Source organism: Coregonus lavaretus, assembly GCF_964263955.1.
Source record: "Coregonus lavaretus genome assembly, chromosome: 7".
Lineage (NCBI taxonomy): Eukaryota > Metazoa > Chordata > Actinopteri > Salmoniformes > Salmonidae > Coregonus > Coregonus lavaretus.
In genome coordinates this window covers 53,046,941-53,072,329 of record NC_139994.1, presented here as the reverse complement: position 1 = coordinate 53,072,329, position 25,389 = coordinate 53,046,941, and the positions used below count along the sequence as shown (strand labels likewise).

Sequence of the window (25,389 nt, the reverse complement as noted above, 5' to 3'; positions counted from 1 at the left end):
AGACCTCCATGGGTTGATACATTTTATTTCCATTGATAATTTTTGTGTAATTTTGTTGTCAGCACATTCAACTATGTAAAGAAAAAAGTATTTAATAAGATTATTTCATTCATTCAGATGAATGTGTTATTTTAGTGTTCCCTTTATTTTTTTGAGCAGTGTATATTTGCAGAAAAAAACATTGGAAGTGATCTGCAATATTAAAGCTGATCTACCCCCTAAAAAAAATAAAAGGGTGGCTATTTGAAGAATCTCAAATATACAATATATTTTGATTTGTTTAACACTTCTTTGGTTACTACATGATTCCATATGTGTTATTTCATAGTTTTGACATCTTCACTATTATTCTACAATGTAGAAAATAGTAAAAATAAAGAAAAACCCTTGAATGAGTAGGTGTTGTAAAACTTTTGACCGGTAGTGTAAATCCATATTTGACAAATTATACTGTGTTGTACGGCTTGTTATACTTATAATAACACTACTTGTGTTATACTGCATGTTATATTTAGGTCCATTGAATGACTTTACACAGAAACTTAAATTAACTGGTATTTTAATTGTCCGCAAGAAATACAGCTCTGGTACCTCACGCAGCCAATAGAAAACCCCACAAATAAACATGATATACAAAGAAACATCACATCCGAAATGATGAAGAAAAGTACAAGAGCACATACAACAATTTTACCCTTTGCTTCAAACATCTCCCTCCTTTTCTTTTGTCACAACTTACAGTACATTGAGAAGGCTCAACAAAAAGCAATACAACAATTAAAATGGCACTTTTTTTGTTCTACAGTAGTTGTGGGAAACATAGCCTTAAAGTCGAGTTTACGAGATGAGATCAGGTCAGATGGCATCGCTAGACTAAATTAAATTAGGAAATGAATCATTTAATGGGAAGTTATTACTGTATTCTCTGTCATTATTAGGCTGTAAATCTGGTTCCATCTCCTCCAACAAGTGTTTCATGTAGCCACTTAGCCTGAGTGTTCTCCTCTAGCATCCAAACACAAAGAGATTACTGTTGGACCGGAGCCTCTACTAGAGTAATCACCAGCTGAGCAATGACCTAACGCAGAGCAGGTGGCCAGCAAATGTGTGTTTGTCATTTGTCTGTGTCGGCGTGTGTGTGACAAAAAAAAGAAGGAAAACAGCATAACAACAGCATACATAAGAAACAGCAGTCAGGTAGCTCAAGTCTTATAGTCTGTGCTGCGCCGTTTGAGTTTCTCCGGGTTGTTAGAGGCCATGTGAGAGAAGTCCCTGAAGATGTCCTGGTACGTTTCATCACCTTAGGAAAACAAGACATGAGAAGAACATTCAGGAAGAGAGCATGAAGACATTTTTACGTTAATGTAATTTGTTTAATTTCGGGGGGGGGGGGGAGTATTGTCTGTACAGTACATTTCTGTCCTTAGCCGCCCTATTTTCTCTCTCTCAATTTGTCCACATTAAACTACTACTATAAACATGCATGCACGCGGAGGCACACCGTTTACCTGTAGCGCTGTAAGGTGGGGGCATCAAGGGACACACTGTGCAAGCAGCGCAGAACAGGCAGTCGCCTCATTGGACAAACACAAAGGCTCACAAGACAACAATGAGAAAGCACTGCATATCAGAGACTGACAGACAAATTAAGCATCTCTAAGTATAGACATTACATGAGCATCACAACCTCAGTCCTCCAGGGCCAGACATATTATTTGAGTTAGAATATTTAAAATTGTGAGTTATTGTGTCAGTACTGGAGTACATAAATTGGACTTGGAACAGACTTGGCAGACAGTTTGGCCATGGAAGAATGGATGGGACACTCTCTTTCTCATACAACACAGCGCAGAAATATTGCAGCTCTGCCCAATGAGAGTCCACTGTTCCAGCCCAAATCGGTTGCATCTGCTAGGCCTACTGGCTAGCCGATGGGTTTAGACCAGTGGTTCCCAAATGTTTAAGCATTGTGCATTGTTCATTGTCCCGATAGACAAAAACATGTTTATAACAGCCACGACCCAGGCTTGACCAGCAGCCTAAGACTGGCCACAACATAAACCACCAGTGGGCCCCGAGCCACTGTTTGGAAAACACTGTACTACAATGGACAGGCTAATTACTTTCTGTACATCTTTATGTTCTCAGCATCAAGTTCTTATTCTCAAGCAAAAGCAATGCTTAAACAGTGGCAGTGTGTATTTGAAACCGGTCAAACACAATAATAACCACTTAGGTTTGACAAAAGAGTCTGTTTGAAAAGGTTAAAATAAGCCTGGGAAATGGGGGAACATACAGTTGTATAAGTGAAAAAAGCATTGGTTGTTGGACTTACTACACATACAGCAGACTCAATTACACTATGCAAGGTACATAAAATGTACATGACGAGACAACCTAAACAATCAGATTCCTTCTTTTTCAGGCAACATCCTGTGCTATCATACAATACATTAGTCCATATAGAACTGTACACTTATATATAGGTGTATAAATATATGTTAAACATGGCCAATGCCCAGTGTTATCATACTCTGTGATCTACATAGAGCTTATATGGGCTGTAAAGTGCAGGATGACTAACTGCGTTCATTAATTCTACATCAAAGTGCAACGTGGACTCACTCATGGGTGTGCATACATGTCATTACATAAACACTCCCTTAAACGTCCCTCCTTCCTCTTCTACGGTATGTTTTCTCCTTTTCCCTGGTTCTCTCCTTTTCCCTGTTTTTCCCTTTAGTATTATATTCCCAAAATGGCCACCTCTTCCCACATACAGAAAGACTACAGTATAGAAGCCTCTTGTCCATACATTTACCCTGTATTCTAGTTATCCCTCTACTCAAACTGCATTCACTCTACTCCCCCTCTCTACTCCCTCTACTGAGTTACAGGAAATCGTCCCTACCCAGTAATCCAGTTAACAATTCTCAGTTCCAGGAACGTTCCCCATATAAGTTCCAAGAACGTTCCCCTAACCTATTATTTTTAGCACTCTAGGAAGGGTCCAGCAATGATTCCAGAAATCAATCAAAACATAATTTTAACATCAGCCTGTAATGTTAAAAAAAATATATATATATATTTTAATGTTACCTCACAACTTACTGGGAACTGTTAGCCGAGTAGCCTATGCACCTCAGCAGTACCCCTCCTCCTCCCTATCTGTTCTCTCCTCAGTTACGAATGCCAGTCCCCCTCTCTCTACTCATTCTGCCCCCCTAGTGCCCATCCACTCAGTTGCTTCTTCAAGGCCTGAAGTCCCTTCCTGGTTTGGCCCATCCCACTCCCTGTCCCGCCCACTCCCTGTCCCCCTGAGTGACCTGGTTGGCCAAAGGCTCCGTCCATCTCACGCATCTCCTTGTTCATCTTGGCAATTCGCAGCCTGTCAGGAGAAAGCAGAGTCGTGAGAAAATCAATCAATCTTTCTAGTGTCAACAAATCAACTGAAGTTTATACTCACAGGGTGACGATGTCAGCGTTGGCTGTCTCCACGGCGATAGTAATGGGGTCTTTCTGGGTGTTGTCTCTGGCGTTGTAGTCTGCCCCTCGCTTCAGGAACAGACACACAAGCCTGGGAGACAGGGACCAGGTTAGTGTGTGTGTGTGTGTGTGTGTGTGTGTGTGTGTGTGTGTGTGTGTGTGTGTGTGTGTGTGTGTGTGTGTCCATCCTACCCAGTGTGCCCCAGTATAGTGGCGTGGTGTAGAGGTCCTCTCCCGTTACTGTCTGCTGTGTTAACATTGGCACCGTTCTGTAGCAGGAACTCACACGCTGCCAAGGAGTTCTGGAGAGACAGGAGTCAGAGGGCCAGTGAGCATATACACACAACAGATACATTCACACAAACCTGCTCGATCTCTTCTAAACACACACACACACACACACTCTCTCTCTCTCCTCACCGCGGTGACGGCCTGTAGGAGTGGGGTGCTGGACCCCTCGGCTGTGTTGACCCAGTTGACGTCAGCTCCATGGGCCAGGGCGTCGGCCATGACAGGGAAATGCTGCAGCGCTGCAGACCGATATAACAACGCCCCGGGATGAAGACCAGACAGGTCCTCCTCTTCCTCATCTTCATAATCTGTGGAGGGATGACAGGGTTTTTGTTTGTGTGTATGTGTGTGTGGGGTGGGGGTGGTGGGGGAGTGTGTGTGTGTGTGTGTGTGGGGGGGGGGGGGGGGGGGGGGGGCATCTCTGTGTGTGTTTGTGTCACCTTTGTGAATGCCAGTATTGTTGTTTTGGACAAGGTCACTCTGGTTGAGCCCTGAGGGGAGAGAGAGAGAGCGTCACATGACATTCCTTCAGTACAGCAACAGACCACAAGATGACAGGTTTATCCTGCTGATTATAACAATACACACACTACAACAATGTACCCAAGCTTACCGCTTTTTGCTGTGTCACCAAGTTTATGGTGTGTGTGTGTGTGTGTGTGTGTGTGTTGTGGAATTTCTGTCGTTGGTATCTATCCTCTTATCTATCCCTTGGACAGACACAAATAACCCACAGCACCTGCATCGCTTACATTCCTGACCTGGTGTCACGGATTCAGCCGAGGCTGCTCCTCCTCCTTGCTCGGGCAGGCTTCGGCGTTCGTCGTCCCCGGAGTACTAGCTGCTGCCGATCGATGTTTCGGTGTTTGTCTTGTTTAGTCTTTATTATTTACACCTGTTCCCCATTATGTTTGATTTTATTCCCTATATTTACCCCTGTCTCTCATTTGGTATTTTGTGTGTTATTGTTTGTTGTCATTTCCGGCAGTTTGTGTATGTACGGGTCTTTGTGCTTTCCTCCCTGTTTTGGAGGTTTGTTGTTGTGTACGTTGATTTTACTGTGTTCAGTAAATAACGTTGCCAGCCGCTCTGTGTCCTGCTTTTGACTTCGCTACCGCATACACGTCGCATGACAGAATAACACACCTTCCATGGAGTCAGCAGGAGCGACGGTGCCAGCGGGATCACTGGAGGAGCGCGTTATCCAACAAGCGGCCATGATCCAGGATCTTGGCACCGCCATGGAAGGGGTGATGAACACCTTGTAGGATTTTTAATGAATTTATTTGCTAATTATGGTGGAAAATAAGTATTTGGTCAATAACAAAAGTTTCTCAATACTTTGTTATATACCCTTTGTTGGCAATGACACAGGTCAAACGTTTTCTGTAAGTCTTCACAAGGTTTTCACACACTGTTGCTGGTATTTTGGCCCATTCCTCCATGCAGATCTCTAGAGCAGTGATGTTTTGGGGCTGTCGCTGGGCAACACGGACTTTCAACTCCCTCCAAAGATTTTCTATGGGGTTGAGATCTGGAGACTGGCTAGGCCACTCCAGGACCTTGAAATGCTTCTTACGAAGCCACTCCTTCGTTGCCCGGGCGGTGTGTTTGGGATCATTGTCATGCTGAAAGACCCAGCCACGTTTCATCTTCAATGCCCTTGCTGATGGAAGGAGGTTTTCACTCAAAATCTCACGATACATGGCCCCATTCATTCTTTCCTTTACACGGATCAGTCGTCCTGGTCCCTTTGCAGAAAAACAGCCCCAAAGCATGATGTTTCCACCCCCATGCTTCACAGTAGGTATGGTGTTCTTTGGATGCAACTCAGCATTCTTTGTCCTCCAAACACGACGAGTTGAGTTTTTACCAAAAAGTTATATTTTGGTTTCATCTGACCATATGACATTCTCCCAATCCTCTTCTGGATCATCCAAATGCACTCTAGCAAACTTCAGACGGGCCTGGACATGTACTGGCTTAAGCAGGGGGACACGTCTTGCACTGCAGGATTTGAGTCCCTGGCGGCGTAGTGTGTTACTGATGGTAGGCTTTGTTACTTTGGTCCCAGCTCTCTGCAGGTCATTCACTAGGTCCCCCCGTGTGGTTCTGGGATTTTTGCTCACCGTTCTTGTGATCATTTTGACCCCACGGGGTGAGATCTTGCGTGGAGCCCCAGATCGAGGGAGATTATCAGTGGTCTTGTATGTCTTCCATTTCCTAATAATTGCTCCCACAGTTGATTTCTTCAAACCAAGCTGCTTACCTATTGCAGATTCAGTCTTCCCAGCCTGGTGCAGGTCTACAATTTTGTTTCTGGTGTCCTTTGGCAGCTCTTTGGTCTTGGCCATAGTGGAGTTTGGAGTGTGACTGTTTGAGGTTGTGGACAGGTGTCTTTTATACTGATAACAAGTTCAAACAGGTGCCATTAATACAGGTAACGAGTGGAGGACAGATGAGCCTCTTAAAGAAGAAGTTACAGGTCTGTGAGAGCCAGAAATCTTGCTTGTTTGTAGGTGACCAAATACTTATTTTCCACCATAATTTGCAAATAAATTCATAAAAAATCCTACAATGTGATTTTCTGGATTTTTTTTCTTCTCAATTTGTCTGTCATAGTTGATGTGTACCTATGATGAAAATTACAGGCCTTTCTCATATTTTTAAGTGGGAGAACTTGCACAATTGGTGGCTGACTAAATACTTTTTTCCCCCACTGTATCCCCTGGGCAGAGATAGCCCAAAACTCACTCCGCCACTCCTCCACTAATCTTACGCCTTTTCAGTGTGTGTTGGGGTATCAGCCGGTCCTGGCACCATGGCATCAGAGCCAGATCGAAGCTCCTGCGGTGGATGAGTGGTTTCGGCGCTCGGAGGAAACATGGAACGCTGCGCATGTCCATCTGCAGCGGGCTATCAGACGGAAAAAGGCGAGCGCCGATCACCACCGCAGTGAGGGTCCGGTTTATGCACCGGGAGATCGGGTCTGGCTCTCGACCCGAAACCTGCCCCTTCGCCTGTCCTGCCGGAAGCTGGGTCGGCGGTTGGTGGGGCCATTTAAAGTCCTGAGGAGATTGAACGAGGTATGTTATAGGTTACAACTGCCCATTAATTACCGCATTAACCTCTCGTTCCATGTGTCTCTCCTCAGGCCGGTGGTAGCTGGTCCACTCCAGGAGAATGAGATTCGAGAGGCTCCTCCACCCCCACTAGACATCGAGGGGGCTCCGGCGTACTCAGTCCGGTCCATCGTGGATTCGAGGCGTCGGATGGGGGGTCTGCAGTATCTCGTGGAGTGGGAGGGGTACGGTCCGGAGGAATGGTGCTGGGTCCCTAGGAGGGACATTCTAGATCCCTCCCTGTTGAGGGATTTCCACCGGAGTCATCCGACTCGCCCTGCTCCGCGTCCTCCTGGCCGTCCCCGAGGCCGGGGTCGGCGCACGGCTGGAGCCGCGCGTCAAGGGGGGGGGGGGTACTGTCACGGATTCAGCCGAGGCTGCTCCTCCTCCTTGCTCGGGCAGGCTTCGGCGTTCGTCGTCCCCGGAGGGCTGTAAGTAAGCATTTCACTGTAATGTCTGCACCTGTTGTATTCGGCGCATGTGACCAATAAAATTTGATTTGATTTGATTTGATTACTAGCTGCTGCCGATCGATGTTTCGGTGTTTGTCTTGTTTAGTCTTTATTGTTTACACCTGTTCCCCATTATGTTTGATTGTATTCCCTATATTTACCCCTGTCTCTCATTTCGTATTTTGTGTGTTATTGTTTGTTGTCATTTCCGGCAGTTCGTGTATGTACGGGTCTTTGTGCTTTCCTCCCTGTTTTGGAGGTTTGTTGTTGTGTACGTTGATTTTACTGTGTTCAGTAAATAACGTTGCCAGCCGCTCTGTGTCCTGCTTTTGACTTCGCTACCGCATACACGTCGCATGACACCTGGACACACATCTGTACTGGATCAGGACTTATAACACCTCAACACCTACCAGTCCATCAGCAGACTGTGTAAAGAACATCAACATCTCTTTAATAGGAGGCAGAAATGTATACACTATTTATTTGCATACCTGATCAGTTGTAATGTAATGCGTAACCAGGCCAGCCCGTTACAGCTCTGCTCGGTTTGACCCTATAGTGTGAATCAGATAAGCATGTATGTCCTGTCCAGTACCTGCGAGTCGTGGCAGGGTGGCCCGGTTGGGTTTGGGTTTGAGTGGGGGTCGTGACCCGGCTGGCCTCTCCTGGGTGTTAGCCCTGTTCCTCCGGGCGCTGGAGCGCCGCAGGGGAGCGTTATGTCCCGTCTCTGGGAGCTTCTGGATAAACGTCTTCTCCACGTACTTAGAATGGATCCACGACTCCTTATCACCCCTGAGAGAGCGATAGAGAGAGAGAGCGGGAGAGAGAGAGAGATGGAGAAAGAGAGAGAGAGAGAGGGTGGAGCGAGAGAGATGGAGAAAGAGATATGGATAGAGATAAATAAAGGAAGGCAAGAGTGTCAGATCATAAAAGCAATTTGATTAAAACAATATATCAAATCAAATGAATTTCATACACAGTAATGCACATTATCAAACCATCATCATCACAATTCAGTTCAATTCAGCCCTCCCTGTACTGTTTTACAAAGCCATGCAGTTGCACAGCACATTTCTGGGGGACAGTTTAGTTACGACACAAACCACAGTCGTTGTCATGATACGACACAAACCACAGCCGTCGTCATGTACCTGTGTAACTTCCTGTCTGGGGTGCATCAGAGGAGAAGAAAAGAGGAAGTCAGATACACTATACAGGGCATTCGAAAAGTGTTCAGACCCCTTGACTTTTTCTACATTTTTTTTTACAATACAGCCTTATTCTAAAATGGATGAAATAGTTTTTTCCCCCTCACTCAATACCCCATAATGACAAGGCAAAAACAGGCTTTTAGAAATCTTTGCAAATTTATAACCAATTTTTTTTTGAAATATCACATTTATATAAGTATTCAGACCCTTTACTCAGTATTTTGTTGAAGCACCTTTGGCAGCAATAACAGCCTCGAGTCTTCTTCGGTATGACGCTACAAGCTTGGCACACCTGTATTTGGGGAGTTTCTCCCATTCTTCTCTGCAGATCCTCTCAAGCTCTGTCAGGTTGGATGAGGAGCGTCGCTGCACAGCTATTTTCAGGTCTCTCCAGAGATGTTCTATCGGGTTCAAGTCCAGGCTCTGGCTGGGCCACTCAAGGACATTCAGAGACTTGTTCCGAAGCCACTCCTGCGTTGTCTTGGCTGTGTGCATAGGGTCATTGTCCTGTTGGAAGGTGAACCTTCGCCCCAGTCTGAGGTCCTGAGCGCTCTGGAGCAGGTTTTCATCAAGGATCTCTCTGTACTTTGCTCCGTTAATCTTTCCCTAAATCCTGACTAGTCTCCCAGTCCCTGCCGCTGAAAAACATTTCCACGTCCTCCAGACGTGACGCTTGGCATTCAGGCCAAAGAGTTCAATCTTGGTTTCATCAGACCAGAGAATCTTGTTTCTCATGGTCTGAGAGTCTTTAGGTGCCTTTTGGCAAACTCCAAGTGGGCTGTCATGTGCCTTTTACTGAGGAGTGGCTTCCGTCTGGCCACTAAAGGCCTGATTGGTGGAGTGCTGCAGAGATGGTTGTCCTTCTGGAAGGTTCTCCCATCTCCACAGAGGAACTCTGGAGCTCTGTCAGAGTGACCATCGGGTTCTTGGTCACCTCCCTGACCAAGGCCCTTCTCCACCGATTGCTCAGTTTGGCCAGGCGGACAGCTCTAGGAAGAATCTTGGTGGTTCCAAACTTCTTCCATTTAAGGATGATGGAGGCCACTGTGTTCTTGGGGACCTTCAATGCTGCAGATATTTTTTGGTACCCTTCCCCAGATCTGTGCCTCGACACAATCCTGTCTCGGAGCTCTCCGGACAATTCCTTCAACCTCATGGCTTGGTTTTTGCTCTGACATGCACTGTCAACTGTGGGACCTTATATAGACAGGCGTGTGCCTTTCCAAATCATGTCCAATCAATTGAATTTACCACAGGTGGACTCCAATCAAGTTGTAGAAACATCTCAAGGATGATCAATGGAAACAGGATGCGCCTGAGCTCAATTCCGAGTCTCATAGCAAAGGGTCTGAATACTTATGTAAATAAAATTACATTTGCAAAAAAAATCAAAAAACCTGTTTTCGCTTTGTCATTATGGGGTATTGTGTGTAGATTAATGAGGAAAATAAATGTTATCCATTTTAGAATAAGGCTGTAATGTAACAAAATGTGGAAAAAGTCAAGGGGTCTGAATACTTTCCGAATGCACTGTACATACAAAAGTCAGTGCCTGACCTCACTAATGGCTGAATGGAAGCAAGTCTCCGCAGCAATGTTAGAAACATCTAGTGGAAAGCCTTCCCAGAAGAGTGGAGACTGTTATAGCAGCAAAGGGGGGACCAAGTCCATATTAATGCCCATGATTTTGGAATGAGATGTTCGACGAGCAGGTGTCCACATACTTTTGGTCATGTAGTGTACTTAAAGAAAGAATGTTGGCATATTGAGCAAAGAAAAAGGATAGCTTACATTTAGCAGTATGCATGTAAAGTGTAATAAGGAAAAACTGTAAAACATCTCCCTGCAGGTTCATGTTAGTGACACCAGGAGGAGATGAAGGGGGAATTCTTATCCCTGGGGCTTCAACAGAATTTGAAATGTTTTGAATGTTGCGGATAAAGATATAATGAATAGAGCTACTCTACAGTATATACACAATACAGAATCATGTCTGGTCTACACAATATATTTCTATGAATGTTCTGTTCCATTATCCTTAATATAACTTCAATAAAATCACACAGCAACGCTATTAAATCTTGACTGTCTATGTGAGATTAATAAAAAGTGATGACTCATGACCCGAGGAATGAAAGTGAGAGTGGGGAGTGAGATAGTTCATACCTTGGACTGGATGGGTGGGGTTTCTTGATGGTGATCTCATCAATTCGCGCCTCGTAGATCCTGTTGATGGCTGTGTTTCCCAACTCACACATCAACTACAGGACAGGGAGGAAGGATAAACACACACTTCAGTTGTGTTTATATTGAATAAAGAAAGTATATTTCTACATAGACTTTTAACACATTCTAAAACGCATGTACAGTACCCCCCCTGACATTAGTCTAGTAATGTTACACTATTGAGATGAATCCAAAGGCAGTGTAGTGGATGTATTCTTACCCGGACCAGCTCTGGTTCCCAGGAGTCCAGGGTGAGGGAGCGTACTTTGGAGAAATGGACGCCCAGACTCCTGTCAGAAGGACACAGAAGAGGGGAGGTAGTTACATATTAGTTTGTGTGTGTGTTTGCGCGCGCGTGTGTGTGTGTGTGTGTGTGTACCTGTGTATCCCCGAGCAGACGATGCAGAGGGTGATCCCCAGGTTGATAGAAGCCCAGTCCGGACCGGGCTCTCCACAGTCGCAACACTGCATGTTCCCCGGGATGGTCTGGACCATCTCCAAAGCCTCGCGGCCCCCCGTCTTCTCCTGCTCCCCACACAGCCCTCCTCCTCCTGGGCTGCCTCCCGACACAGAGCTGCAACGCTCCCTCTGTGTGAGAGAGAGAGAGAGAGAGAGAGAGATGTACACACACAAACATATTGAATGAAAGTGAGTGTGTTGATTCCTATACTTTGTGTAGACCAATGTTTCCCAACCTTGGTCCTCCAGTACCCCCAACAGTACACATTGTTTATGTAACCCTGGACAAGCATACCTGATTCAACTTGTCAACTAATCATTAAGCTCTCAATCAGTTGAATGAGTTGTGCTTGTCAAGGGCTACAACTAAACTGTGTACTGTTGGGAGTACTCAAGGACCAGGGTTGGGAAATACTGGTGTAGACAATGAGCTACAACCCTGCTTCTGAAACACGTGTAGTGAGAATGAATAATGTTAGTGTGTTTTCTCACTGGACAGTGTGGGTCTTCTCTGCGTTCCTGGAAGGCTGAAGCGATGCTGTTCTGGACAGCACTGATCCAGCCCTGCTGCTGACGCTCAGAGTCTGCCTGCAACAGACAGCTCCTACACACACACACACACACACACACACACACACACACACACACACACACACACACACACACACACACACTCACTATGTTAACACTAAACACCCTAAACAAATATCTAAAGCAACATCAACACACACACATCCCTACTTTCACTGTATATACCGACACACACACACACTACTGTAGACTCACTTGGATGGAGAGACCACCTCGAAGCAGAATCGTCTCTCGTTGTCAGCGCAGACCTTCACTGTACAAAGACGCAGATCCTCAATCACTACTGTGGGCTGGTCCTGAGAGAAAGAAGGACATGGTCAGGCTGTGTGTGTGTGTGTCTGTGTGTGTGTCTGTGTCTGTGTGTCTGTGTGTGTGTGTGTGTGTGTCTGTGTGTGTGTGTGTGTGTGTGTGTGTGTGTGTGTGTGTGTGCACTTCATTCTCTTTGTCTCTACATGGATTGCTATTAAAAATGCATTGAATAGTAAAACAGTGGCATTAAAAAATTCACCTTGAATTTCTTCTGATAGACCAGTTGATTTTTCTGGATAGAGAACCAGCGCCTACAGTCGTGAGACATGAGATCAAAAGAAGATGAGAATGAATAATGCAATCATCAGCTTCATCCTGATTCTACCCATCACCTTCCTAGCAGTGGAGGCTGCTGAGGGGAGGATGGCTCATAATATTGCCTTGAATAGAGTCAATAGAATGGTTTCAAACGTGGTTTCCATTCCAGCCCTTACAATGAGCCGTCATCCCCTCAGCAGCCTCCACTACTTCCTAGGCTACAGCCTTAAAAATATCCAAGAGACAAAGGAGAGAGAAATAGAGCGTGAGAGAATGTGAAAGAGGGAGAGAACAACATACAGTAGAGAGAAAGAGAGAGGGAGAGAGAAAGAGAGTGGTGGGGTAACATACCTGCTCCAGGTCTTGAAGGCGTTGCTAGCTCTCTTATACAGGTAGCCCTCCATGGCGATACCGTTGGGTGCGTCAGCACAGAAATCCATTAAGGAGTTATCATAGGAGACATCCTGCCAACACAAACATAAACATTACTGTAGGGAAGGGATGTTATCATTGCAATGCAGTGATGCCAGTAGATCACCAAGCTATGTCTAACAGGAAGTGATGACTTCATCAGGTTTGACTAAGCTGTATTTTCACAGGTTGGAGACTTCTAGCACAGATAGAACAATGAGACAGATATTTCACTGGATGTATAAATGTGAAGCATCCCCTTGGCGTTTCCACTCACTACCAAATATGGTAGTGAGAGGAAGCCCACTGGCCGGCAGTGGGAGAAGATGGAACGAGATGGATTTTGGCCGACATTCTGCAAATTTTCTCACCGATAAAACATTTGATCTCAATACAGTTTTCTGTTCCCAAAACTAGAATATGTTCTGAACAAAGTGGACTACGTTTTGTAGACTTGACCCTTCACAAAAAATTATAAAAATCACGTTGTTTAGATTGCAAAGGCGAATTGAGTTTTTGCACACGGCACTTCACAGAGGTGGCGTTCCCTAAGGGAAATATGCAGATGCATGCTAGAAAGCACCAATTGGATCTCGCTAGTTCATGCTTGGCTCTGCCCACCTCCTTGCTTGTTCTGCCTACTATGACTAATTTGTTCCCATTGGAAACGACAGGCTGTGGTCTATCTTGGTTTAGTTATAAAAATCTTTGCTTCTAGTGTAATAACATGGCAGCCATCTTGGTGGCCTGTGTTTAGTTTGGTTCCAGCAGTGTTCACCTTTTTCTTAATGGCAGCATGTCTCTGTTCCATGTCTCTCTTCTCCCTGGCAGAATTCAACACTAGCTGAGTGTGCTGTGTGTGTGAGAGAGAAAAGAGAGAGTCAGGCACAAACAATTTGATTTAAAAAACACAGAATGCAATATGTTTCAAATGATGCACATTTTCCTATATCACACACGGCAGTGCAGCATGATAGGCCAGTTCGGTCAGGGAACAAAATATAGAGAATAATGTACACATTATACTGGAACAGTGTATGTTTTTGATGTAAAGTTGTAGAGATTCATGTAGAAACTGTTGAGGAAACTCAGGCTAGGAGATTAAGGGCTTCTGGCTTGGACAGCTTTTAGCTGGAGATCAGGGAGTCCATCACTCCAGACTTCCTCCTCTTGGGGAAACAGGAAGGAGGAAGTGCTGAACCTCTCCCAACTTTCTGTTGCTGCATGGAGGATCAAGGAAAACCCTCCAGCAGCTTCTTATAGCAGCTTTACTTTCTCCCTCTCTTTCCCATTAAGGTTTCAGTCGATCCAGCAGTCTTTAAACACCTTATGCAGGTATTTGTACATTCTCTTGCCCTCTCGTTCTTTCTCTCTCTCATTCTGCCTATCACTCTTTCGCCATTTCCTGTAACAGCAGGAAGAGCTAAAACAGTCTTTGTGGCTTTAATGCTCCAGTGAAAGGTGACTTGCTTTCCGGTTTCGAGCTTCTCTCTGACTAACCTTCCTGTTAGTTTGAGTCTACTGTTGCCTTCAGGCCTAGAGCTCCATGTATAGCAGCACTTCTAGTTATGCTACAGTGCTCATCCAACGTAGCACTAACGTTACTGTATGACTAGATGAAAACACGCACGCACGTGTTCACACACACACATGCGCGCACGCAGGCACACGCAGGCACACACACACACACACACAAACACACACTTTCTCAGTCATGTGAAATGTTTCCTGTTGACGGTGCCCACACTGTTTCCTGTCACGATGAGAGGGACGTCACCTTGTGACTTCCTCATCCCTCTGGACCACATTGTTAGGACTCATGTACTAATTAATTAATGGAATCAACTGTTAGAATAAACCTTTTCACCATCCAACTAAGAGGAGATGAATTCATCCCCCTCTTCTCTTCCACTCTCTCATAAACTCTTTTTACCCCACTCTCTCTCTCTCTGTTCCCTAATTTCAACATCTGAACAATGTACTTGAACAGATCTCTTCATCTATGAATTTGGTTTATCCAACACACTTCTCCCTCTCCCTTCCTCCCTCTCATTCCTTCACATGCTCTTGTTACCTCTTCACTCAGGGTGCGGCGGTAGTCGTCCAGCTCCGAGAGGGACTGGTGACCTTGCTGGAAGAACTGGGACTGGGCCTCCATCATAGACACAATCTGACAGAAAAACACAAAGCAAAGCGTTTTCATACAACCAACTACCTTCTAAACAATACATGCAAGCATAAAAAGAACTCAACAACTGCTCAAGTAAACAAATTATTACACACCCACATGTGGACTTAACCATGGAACATTTACAATACTCCCAACAATAAAAGTTCCCACATGATGAAACGCACCGCCATTAGGATGTCGGTCTTCTTCTTGGCCTCGATGACATTGATCTAGGAGAGTTTGTGAACAGGAGGGAACAGAACATGTGTGTTGTTATGATTGCAGGTAGTACGAACCTCTGGGTATGTATAGTGACCAGCATCCTACAGGGAAACCCTCAGGCAATGCTGTTATCATTCACCACAGCAAAACACATGTTCCTAAACATAGGTGCTGTTGCATATTATATTAATTCATTTGTTAGAAATATGGCCTGGCCCTGACATCTGTTATGTATAAAATGATCTAGCATTCTGTTTGAGGCCTTTGAGTAGTATCCATGTTCTCAGAAAGCAAGCCAGCTGTGGAATGAAAAACATTCCAGTCTAGAACTGATCGTTTCAATACTGGCCTGTAATTCAATTTCAAGCAAACCACTCAAACCCAATTCAAAGTCAAACTAACATGCTGAAAATGCATTTGGGCGTGTCAATTAAAGCATGTTTCTACAGCCATGCCAGTGTGTGTACACAGGCAAACACGCACCCCTCCATCTCCCTCAACCATCCACCTTGGATGCCCTCACCTGCAGTACGTAGTCGAGGGCTCCGGAGCGGAAGGTCTTGCGGGCGTTGAGGAGGGCATGGCTGGCCTCTTCCACCTCGTGCTGTTTTCCCCGGGGGGCCTGAGCGTTCCTCCCCAATGCCGCCTCCAGACTCTCACTGTCCCGCTCAAACTCCTTACGCACATCCTTGAACCGACGCACGTCCCTGGGAGAAGGGGAGGGGGAGAGAGAGGGAGGGAGGGAGGGATAAGGGGGTAGCATAATTGAATGCTAGGGAGTGGCCCTTTCAGACCAGAGGTGGGTGGGACTGGATTAGGAGATGTTGTGAAAGCAGTGTATGGTAGTAGTTTGGGCAAAGAGGACTGAATGAGGAAGGAGTGCCAGACTCACTCACTCTTTCACAAAACTCAGCAACTTCAACTTCACCGACTTCTGTGTGGTTTCAATCACTTCCTATGAGAAAAAGAGAGTGAGAAAGAGAGCGAGCGAGAGAGAGAGACACATAGGGAGACAGAGAAAGAAACAGAGCGAGACAGAGAACGAGAGAGAGACAGAGATACTCAGACACCTGACATTTAATAGTGGTTGCTACAGTAACTCATGTTAAAAGCGATGCACAATAGAGGAGTCCAACTCACCCCCTGAGCTTCAAGAATCACTGCCAGCTTCTTGGAGAATTTCTCCAAACACTCCTGGATGAGAAAATAACATAGAATTAGTCAGTTTTTTTTCTTTTTTTCAATGACTGAATACAATAGAACAGAACTTTCACTTCCCTTCATATGAATTTACTATGAGTAATAGGACCTATACAGTTAGGTTCCTTCTACACTGATCCCAAATCAGTGCTTAGAGTGTATTACCCAGAATCTCTATAGACTCACCCCCATCATGTTGTCCCCAGAACAGTGGTGGCCCAGCTCTTTGAGCCCTGTGACAAAGCTCTTGCTGGTCTGACAATAGGCCCTGCCAGCCTCTAGCATGGAGTGGCACTGCTTCACCAGCTACACAACACAACAACAAGTGTCAAGATACAACACAACATGGATACTACACAATGCTACAGTGAGGGAAAAAGGTATTTGATCCCCTGCTGATTTTGTACGTTTGCCCACTGACAAAGACATGATCAGTCTATAATTTTAATGGTAGGTTTATTTGAACAGTGAGAGACAGAATAACAACAACAAAAATCCAGAAAAACGCATGTCAAAAATGTTATAAATGTATTTGCATTTTAATGAGGGACATAAGTATTTGACCCCTCTGCAAAACTTAGTACTTGGTGGCAAAACCCTTGTTGGCAATCACAGAGGTCAGACGTTTCTTGTAGTTGGCCACCAGGTTTGCACACATCTCAGGAGGGATTTTGTTCCACTCCTCTTTGCAGATCTTCTCCAAGTCATTAAGGTTTCGAGGCTGACGTTTGGCAACTCGAACCTTCAGCTCCCTCCACAGATTTTCTATGGGATTAAGGTCTGGAGACTGGCTAGGCCACTCCAGGACCTTAATGTGCTTCTTCTTGAGCCACTCCTTTGTTGCCTTGGCCGTGTGTTTTGAGTCATTGTCATGCTGGAATACCCATCCACAACCCATTTTCAATGCCCTGGCTGAGGGAAGGAGGTTCTCACCCAAGATTTGACGGTACATGGCCCCGTCCATCGTCCCTTTGATGCGGTGAAGTTGTCCTGTCCCCTTAGCAGAAAAATACCCCCAAAGCATAATGTTTCCACCTCCATGTTTGACGGTGGGGATGGTGTTCTTGGGGTCATAGGCAGCATTCCTCCTCCTCCTCCAAACACGGCTAGCTGGCGAGTAGCTATTAGCTATTAGCAACGGTATTGTTATTTCACGCCTGGGAGTGCCTGTGGTTACGCCAGCTGGCTGCCTACAATGATTGCATACAATAATTGCCTACCATTCAGCTGTTTTCTAACCTCATGTCTGAACCGTTAACGTTAGGTAGCAAGTGGCTACTGTGCTTGAAATTTAGCTAGCTTGTTGCTACCTGGATAGCTACTAGTAAACAATAGCTGGAACGACCTAGCGAACAGACGCGAACTGGCTGAGTCAATTCAGTGGCTAGCTTTGCACTTGGCTAGCTAACAGTAGCTGCTAGGGGTAAGTCATAACCTACATCTGTGTTTTGTTTTTTACATATTGATAGCCCGAGTCGTTCAGGGAATTCGGGACATGGGTGACTAGTTAACGTTAGTTTGGCTCTCTCTGTGTGTTCGTGCCGTTCGTGCTGCGCCTAGTTAGCTAGCTGAGTTAGTCTATTCCTAGAAAACATTGAACCGCTGTAGTTTACAACAATTATAGTTTCTGAGGTGGAAGTTGGGAGAGTTATATTTGGGAGTTGTGGTGAGGGAGGCCCCCCTCTCTCCTTTCCCAGATGTTTAGTTCATTTCATTCCGATCTCCTCTGCATTATTGTAGCCATTTGCTGCAGCCTGTCAACTATGCCTCTGCCTATCCCTGTTCTCTCCTCTCCGCACAGGCTACACAAACGCCTCACACCGTGTGGCTGCTGCCTCTCTAACCTGGTGGTCCCTGCACGCACCACTCACCTGGAGTTCCAGGTCTCAGGCAGCCTCTGGAACTGCCGTTCTGCTGCCAACAAGGCAGACTTCATCCCAGCCTATGCTACCCTCCAATCCCTCGACTTCTTGGCGCTGATGGAAACATGGATTACCACTGAAAACACTGCTACTCCTACTGCTCTCTCCTCGTCTGACCATGTGTTCTCGCATACCCCGAGAGCATCTGGTCAGCGGGGTGGTGGCACAGGAATCCTCATATCTCCCAAGTGGACATTCTCAATTTTTCCCCTAACCCATCTGTCTATCTCCTCATTTGAATTCCATGCTGTCACAGTCACTAGCCCATTTAAGCTTAATATCCTTGTCATCTATCGCCCTCCAGGTTCCCTTGGAGAGTTCATCAATGAGCTTGACGCCTTGATAAGCTCCTTTCCTGAGGATGGCTCACCCCTCACAGTTCTGGGGGATTTCAACCTCCCTACGTCTACATTTGACTCATTTCTCTCTGCCTCCTTCTTTCCACTCCTCTCCTCTTTTGACCTCACCCTCTCACCGTCCCCCCCTACTCACAAGGCAGGCAATACGCTTGACCTCATCTTTACTAGATGCTGTTCTTCTACTAATCTCACTGCAACTCCCCTCCATGTCTCCGACCACTACTTTGTATCCTTCTCTCTCTCGCTCTCCTCCAACACTACTCACTCTGCCCCTACACAGATGGTAATGCGTCGTCGCAACCTTCGCTCTCTCTCTCCCGCTACTCTCTCCTCTTCCATCCTATCATCTCTTCCCTCTGCTCAATCCTTCTCCCTCCAATCTCCTGATTCTGCCTCCTCAACCCTCCTCTCCTCCCTTTCTGTATCCTTTGACTCTCTATGTCCCCTATCCTCCCGGCCGGCTCGGTCTTCCCCTCCAGCTCCGTGGCTTGATGACTCATTGCGAGCTCACAGAACAGAGCTCCGGGCAGCTGAGCAGAAATGGAAGAAAACTAGACTCCCTGCGGACCTGGCATCTTTTCACTCCCTCCTCTCTACATTTTCTTCATCTGTTTCTGCTGCTAAGGCCACTTTCTACCACTCTAAATTCCAAGCATCTGCCTCTAACCCAAGGAAGCTCTTTGCCACATTCTCCTCCCTGCTGAATCCTCCTCCCCCCCCCCCCCCTCCTCCCTCTCTGTGGATGACTTCGTCAACCACTTTGAAAAAAAGGTTGACGACATCCGATCCTCGTTTGTTAAGCCAAATGACACTGCTGGTCCTGCTCACACTGCCCTACCCTATGCTTTGACTTCTTTCTCCCCTCTCTCTCCAGATAAAATCATGCGACTTGTGACGGCAGGCCGCCCAACAACCTGCCCGCTTGACCCTATCCCCTCCTCTCTTCTCCAGACCATCTCCGGTGACCTTCTCCCCTACCTCACCTCGCTGATCAACTCATCCTTGACCGCTGGCTATGTCCCTTCCGTCTTCAAGAGAGCGAGAGTTGCACCCCTTCTCAAAAAACCAACACTCGATCCCTCTGATGTCAACAACTACAGACCAGTATCCCTTCTTTCTTTTCTCTCCAAAACTATTGAGCGTGGCGTCTCTAGCCAACTCTCTTGCTATCTCTCTCAGAATGACCTTCTTGATCCAAACCAGTCAGGTTTCAAGACTGGTCATTCAACTGAGACTGCTCTTCTCTGTGTCACGGAGGCTCTCCGCACTGCTAAAGCTAACTCTCTCTCCTCTGCTCTTATCCTTCTAGACCTGTCTGCTGCCTTTGATACTGTGAACCATCAGATCCTCCTCTCCACCCTCTCCGAGCTGGGCATCTCCGGCACGGCTCACTCTTGGATTGCGTCCTACCTGACCGGTCGCTCCTACCAAGTGGCGTGGCGAGAAGCTGTCTCCGCACCACGTGCTCTCACCACTGGTGTCCCCCAGGGCTCAGTTCTAGGCCCTCTCCTATTCTCGCTATACACCAAGTCACTTGGCTCTGTCATATCCTCACATGGTCTCTCCTATCATTGCTACGCTGACGATACACAACTAATCTTCTCCTTTCCCCCTTCTGATAACCAGGTGGCGAATCGCATCTCTGCATGTCTGGCAGACATATCAGTATGGATGACGGATCACCACCTCAAGCTGAACCTTGGCAAGACGGAGCTGCTCTTCCTCCCGGGGAAGGACTGCCCGTTCCATGATCTCGCCATCACGGTCGACAACTCCGTTGTGTCCTCCTCCCAGAGTGCGAAGAGCCTTGGCGTGACCCTGGACAACACCCTGTCGTTCTCTGCTAACATCAAGGCGGTGACCCGATCCTGTAGGTTCATGCTCTACAACATTCGGAGAGTACGACCCTGCCTTACACAGGAAGCGGCACAGGTCCTAATCCAGGCACTTGTCATCTCCCGTCTGGATTACTGCAACTCACTGTTGGCTGGGCTCCCTGCCTGTGCCATTAAACCCCTACAACTCATCCAGAATGCCGCAGCCCGCCTGGTGTTCAACCTTCCCAAGTTCTCTCACGTCACCCCGCTCCTCCGCACACTCCACTGGCTTCCAGTTGAAGCTCGCATCTGTTACAAGACCATGGTGCTTGCCTATGGAGCTGTGAGGGGAACGGCACCTCCGTACCTTCAGGCTCTGATCAGTCCCTACACCCAAACGAGGGCATTGCGTTCATCCACCTCTGGCCTGCTGGCTCCCCTTCCTCTGCGGAAGCATAGTTCCCGCTCAGCCCAGTCAAAACTGTTCGCTGCTCTGGCACCCCAATGGTGGAACAAGCTCCCTCACGACGCCAGGACAGCGGAGTCACTCACCACCTTCCGGAGACATTTGAAACCCCACCTCTTTAAGGAATACCTGGGATAGGATAAAGTAATGCTTCTACCCCCCCTTACCCCAACCCCCCCCCCCCCCCCCCCTAAAAAAATATAATAAAATAAAATAAAATAAAACATTGTAAAGTGGTTGTACTACTGGCTATAAGGTGAATGCACCTATTTGTAAGTCGCTCTGGATAAGAGCGTCTGCTAAATGACGTAAATGTAAATGTAAGTTGAGTTGATGCCAAAGAGCTCGATTTTGGTCTCATCTGACAACAACACTTTCACCCAGTTCTCCTCTGAATCATTCAGATGTTCATTGGCAAACTTCAGACGGGCCTGTATATGTGCTGTCTTGAGCAGGGGGACCTTGCGGGCGCTGCAGGATTTCAGTCCTTCACGGCGTAGTGTGTTACCAGTTGTTTTCTTGGTGACTATGGTCCCAGCTTCCTTGAGATCATTGACAAGATCCTCCCGTGTAGTTCTGGGCTGATTCCTCACCGTTCTCATGATCATTGCAACTCCACGAGGTGAGATCTTGCACGGAGCCCCAGGCCGAGGGAGATTGACAGTTATTTTGTGTTGCTTCCATTTGCGAATAATCGCACCAACTGTTGTCACCTTCTCACCAAGCTGCTTGGCGATGGTCTTGTAGACCATTCCAGCCTTGTGTAAGTCTACAATCTTGTCCCTGACATCCTTGGAGAGCTCTTTGGTCTTGGCCATGGTGGAGAGTTTGGAATCTGATTGATTGATTGCTTCTGTGGACAGGTGTCTTTTATACAGTTAACAGGCTGAGGTTGCGACGATCTCAGCTCGTTACATGTATAAAAGACACCTGGGAGCCAGAAATCTTTCTGATTGAGAGGGGGTCAAATACTTATTTCCCTCATTAAAATGCAAATCAATTTATAACATTTTTTACATGCGTTTTTCTGGATTTTGTTGTTGTTATTCTGTCTCTCACTGTTCAAATAAACCTACCATTAAAATTATAGACTGATCCTTTCTTTGTCAGTGGGCAAACGTACAAAATCAGCAGGGGATCAAATAATTTTTTCCCTCACTGTACATGTGTCAGGATTCAATAAAACACAATTCCACATTACAAAAGATGTCAAAACACACTACAATGCATTCAGCATGTGTCACGCCCTGACTCAGGGGACTCTTATATGTTGAGTCAGGGTGTGAATATTCTATGTTAGTAGTTCTATGTTTTCATTCTAGGATTGTATGTCTATGTTTGGCCCGGGTGCGATTCCCAATCAGAGACAGCTGTCGCTCGTTGTCTCTGATTGGGGATCATACTTAGGCAGCCTATTGGCACTAGTTAGTTGTGGGATCTTGTTCCGTGAGTAGGCTTGTTTTGTGTGTAGCCTTCGGACTTCACGTTTCGTTGGTTTGTTGTTTTGTTGTGTGTTTATCATTTAAATAAACATGTACGCATTTCACGCTGCGCCTTGGTCTGACCCGTCCTTAAACGAACGTGACAGAAGATCCCACCAAACACGGACCAAGCAGCGTGCCCAGGAGCAGACAGCCTGGACATGGGAGGCGATCCTGGACGGAAAGGGATCCTGGACATGGGAGGAGATTCAGGCTGGGATGGATCGCCGTCCTTGGGAGGAGACAGTGGAGGCCCGGTATAGAGAGGAGCAACGGCAACGCAGAAGGCGCCGGCCGAGGAAGAAGCCCGAGAGACAGCCCCAACCAAAAAAATTTGGGGGGCTAAAGGGGTGGTCGGGGAGCGATGGAGAAGAGCCCCGACCACTGCACTCGTGGGGGCTCAGGGTGGAGTCCTCACCTGAGGAGGACTGGGCGCAGAGAGTGAAAGACTGGTACAGTCGGAGATCTCTGACGTCAGTTCCCAGTCCGGTACACCTCGTGCCTGCGTCTCGCACCAAGCCAGTGGTGCATGTCCCCAGTCCGGTACGGCCCGTGCCTGCTCCCCGCACCAAGCCAGTGGTGCGCGTCGCTAGCCCGGTACGGCCCGTTCCTGCTCCTCGCACCAAGCCAGTGGTGCGTGTCGCCAGTCCGGCCCGGCCCATTCCTGCTCCTCGCACCAAGCCAGTGGTGCGTGTTCCCAGTCCGGCCCGGCCTGTTCCTGCTCCTCGCACCAAGCCAGTGGTGCGTGTCGCCAGTCCGGCCTGGCCTGTTCCTGCTCCTCGCACCAAGCCAGTGGTGCGTGTTCCCAGTCCGGCCCGGCCTGTTCCTGCTCCTCGCACCAAGCCAGTGGTGCGTGTCGCCAGTCCGGCCCGGCCCGTTCCTGCTCCTCGCACCAAGCCAGTGGTGCGTGTTCCCAGTCCGGCCCGGCCTGTTCCTGCTCCTCGCACCAAGCCAGTGGTGCGTGTCGCCAGTCCGGCCCGGCCCGTGCCTGCTCCTCACACCAGACCAGTGGAGTGTGTGTCCAGTCCGGCACGGCCAGTGCCCGCTCCACTCCGGAGCCAGAGCAGTCCGCTCCACCGGTGCCTGATCCAGCTCCGGTCAGCTGCTCCACTCCGGAGCCAGAGCAGTCCGTTTCGCCGGGGTCCAGTCCAGCTCCGGTCAGCGGCTCCACTCCGGAGCCAGAGCAGTCCGCTCCACCGGTGCCTAGTCCAGCTCCGGTCAGCGGCTCCACTCCGGAGCCAGAGCAGTCCGCTCCACCGGTGCCAAGTCCAGCTCCGGTCAGCGGCTCCAGTCCGGAGCCTGAGCAGTCCGCTCCACCGGTGCCTAGTCCAGCTCCGGTCAGCGGCTCCAGTCCGGAGCCTAAGCAGTCCGCTCCACCGGTGCCCGGTCCAGCTCCGGTCAGCGGCTCCAGTCCAGACCCAGACCTCAGCCCCTCTCCAGGTTCGGGGTCTCCCACACCAGGGTCCAGACAGGGCTTGGAGTATCGTGGGAGGAAGGAGAGGGGAAGCAGCGCGCTGAGGTCCGGACCAGACCAGGGGCGCAACAGGGAGGCGGAGAGTATGTGGTCGTCACACCCGGAGACGGATCCGCCTCCGAGGCGGAATACCCACACGGCCCCTACCCTGTTATGTAAAGGTTGTGCGGTCGGAGTCCGCACCTTTGGGGGGGCGGTACTGTCACGCCCTGACTCAGGGGACTCTTATATGTTGAGTCAGGGTGTGAATATTCTATGTTAGTAGTTCTATGTTTTCATTCTAGGATTGTATGTCTATGTTTGGCCCAGGTGCGATTCCCAATCAGAGACAGCTGTCGCTCGTTGTCTCTGATTGGGGATCATACTTAGGCAGCCTATTGGCACTCGTTAGTTGTGGGATCTTGTTCCGTGAGTAGGCTTGTTTTGTGTTTAGCCTTAGGACTTCACGTTTCGTTGGTTTGTTGTTTTGTCGTGTGTTTATCATTTAAATAAACATGTACGCATTTCACGCTGCGCCTTGGTCTGACCCGTCCTTAAATGAACGTGACAGAATGACACAACATTTCAATAGGACATGAGATGACATAGCACCGCCTACAAATATGATCACTGTTCAGACACAAAATAGGTTGAGACTCACAAGAATCTGACCTTTAATGACCAAAGTATGCATCTGAAAATGTTATGCACACCAATCCCTTTAGGGAATTAGGAATATCAAGTGATTGAAAGGACAATGTGATCAGTTACATTTTCTCTGGTAACAATAGAGTGGGGAAGCAGCACTAAAGTTAAATCCCTACAACTCAGGTAAAACACCACCATGTCTTTCTCAGTTCATAGTCACTATTCAGAGAAAAGGGATGTGTACAAAACTGACCCTGTCCAACTACTGCTTACTCTCTACTGTGTGGATGGCTGGGTGTGATTATACTGCAGAAGTAGTGGTATGCTCATATCGAGAGCTTTGATACTTGGAGCATAGTGGGGGTGGGGGGGGGGGTGGACCTGTGTGTCTTGTTCTTCTATCCTTGTAGGGGACCTGAAATCCCCAAAAGTCCCCACAAGGATAGTAAAACAAGGAAGATTCTCCCTCATGGGGACATTTCCAACATCCCCACGAGGACAAAGGTTATTTTAAGCTTAGGGGTTAGGTATAGGGTTAGGGTTACAATTAGGGTTACAATTAGGGTTAGGGTTTAGGGTTAGGTTTATGGAATACGGTTAGGGTAGGGTAAGGTTTAGGGTTAAGGGTTAGGGAAATAATAATTTTGAATGGAAATCAATTTTAGGTCCCCAAGAGGATAGAAAAAAAGTTTGTGTGTGTGTGTACGTTTCACTGTCGCTCACCTTCTCTAATCGAGTTTCCAATTCACAGACATCTCCTTCCACCACTTCAATGGCAGCCCTGGATGAAACACAGACACACACATTGCCACATTACTTGGCACATTAAGCC

At 47.4% G+C, this 25,389-nt stretch overlaps 1 protein-coding gene across 1 annotated transcript in view; it reads right to left on the bottom strand.

Annotated features, from left to right (window-relative positions):
* Nucleotides 1-543: 543 nt before the first annotated feature.
* LOC311132895 (arf-GAP with coiled-coil, ANK repeat and PH domain-containing protein 1-like) overlaps nucleotides 544-25,389 on the bottom strand; it is a 27,368-nt gene continuing 2,522 nt past the window's right edge. Inside the window, exons 2-23 of the mRNA XM_084166262.1 lie at nucleotides 25,281-25,338; nucleotides 16,598-16,717; nucleotides 16,352-16,405; nucleotides 16,108-16,166; nucleotides 15,735-15,918; nucleotides 15,175-15,219; nucleotides 14,894-14,989; nucleotides 13,598-13,672; nucleotides 12,760-12,872; nucleotides 12,350-12,401; nucleotides 12,037-12,137; nucleotides 11,743-11,854; nucleotides 11,171-11,379; nucleotides 11,012-11,081; nucleotides 10,732-10,826; nucleotides 7,950-8,146; nucleotides 4,218-4,268; nucleotides 3,907-4,085; nucleotides 3,679-3,788; nucleotides 3,467-3,577; nucleotides 3,327-3,388; nucleotides 544-1,300 (exon numbers count right to left, since the gene is read on the bottom strand). Coding sequence (XP_084022388.1) covers nucleotides 1,203-1,300; nucleotides 3,327-3,388; nucleotides 3,467-3,577; nucleotides 3,679-3,788; nucleotides 3,907-4,085; nucleotides 4,218-4,268; nucleotides 7,950-8,146; nucleotides 10,732-10,826; nucleotides 11,012-11,081; nucleotides 11,171-11,379; nucleotides 11,743-11,854; nucleotides 12,037-12,137; nucleotides 12,350-12,401; nucleotides 12,760-12,872; nucleotides 13,598-13,672; nucleotides 14,894-14,989; nucleotides 15,175-15,219; nucleotides 15,735-15,918; nucleotides 16,108-16,166; nucleotides 16,352-16,405; nucleotides 16,598-16,717; nucleotides 25,281-25,338 — 2,251 coding nt within the window. The 3' untranslated portion in view covers nucleotides 544-1,202. The remainder of the gene's footprint in view (nucleotides 1,301-3,326; nucleotides 3,389-3,466; nucleotides 3,578-3,678; nucleotides 3,789-3,906; nucleotides 4,086-4,217; nucleotides 4,269-7,949; nucleotides 8,147-10,731; nucleotides 10,827-11,011; nucleotides 11,082-11,170; nucleotides 11,380-11,742; nucleotides 11,855-12,036; nucleotides 12,138-12,349; nucleotides 12,402-12,759; nucleotides 12,873-13,597; nucleotides 13,673-14,893; nucleotides 14,990-15,174; nucleotides 15,220-15,734; nucleotides 15,919-16,107; nucleotides 16,167-16,351; nucleotides 16,406-16,597; nucleotides 16,718-25,280; nucleotides 25,339-25,389) is intronic.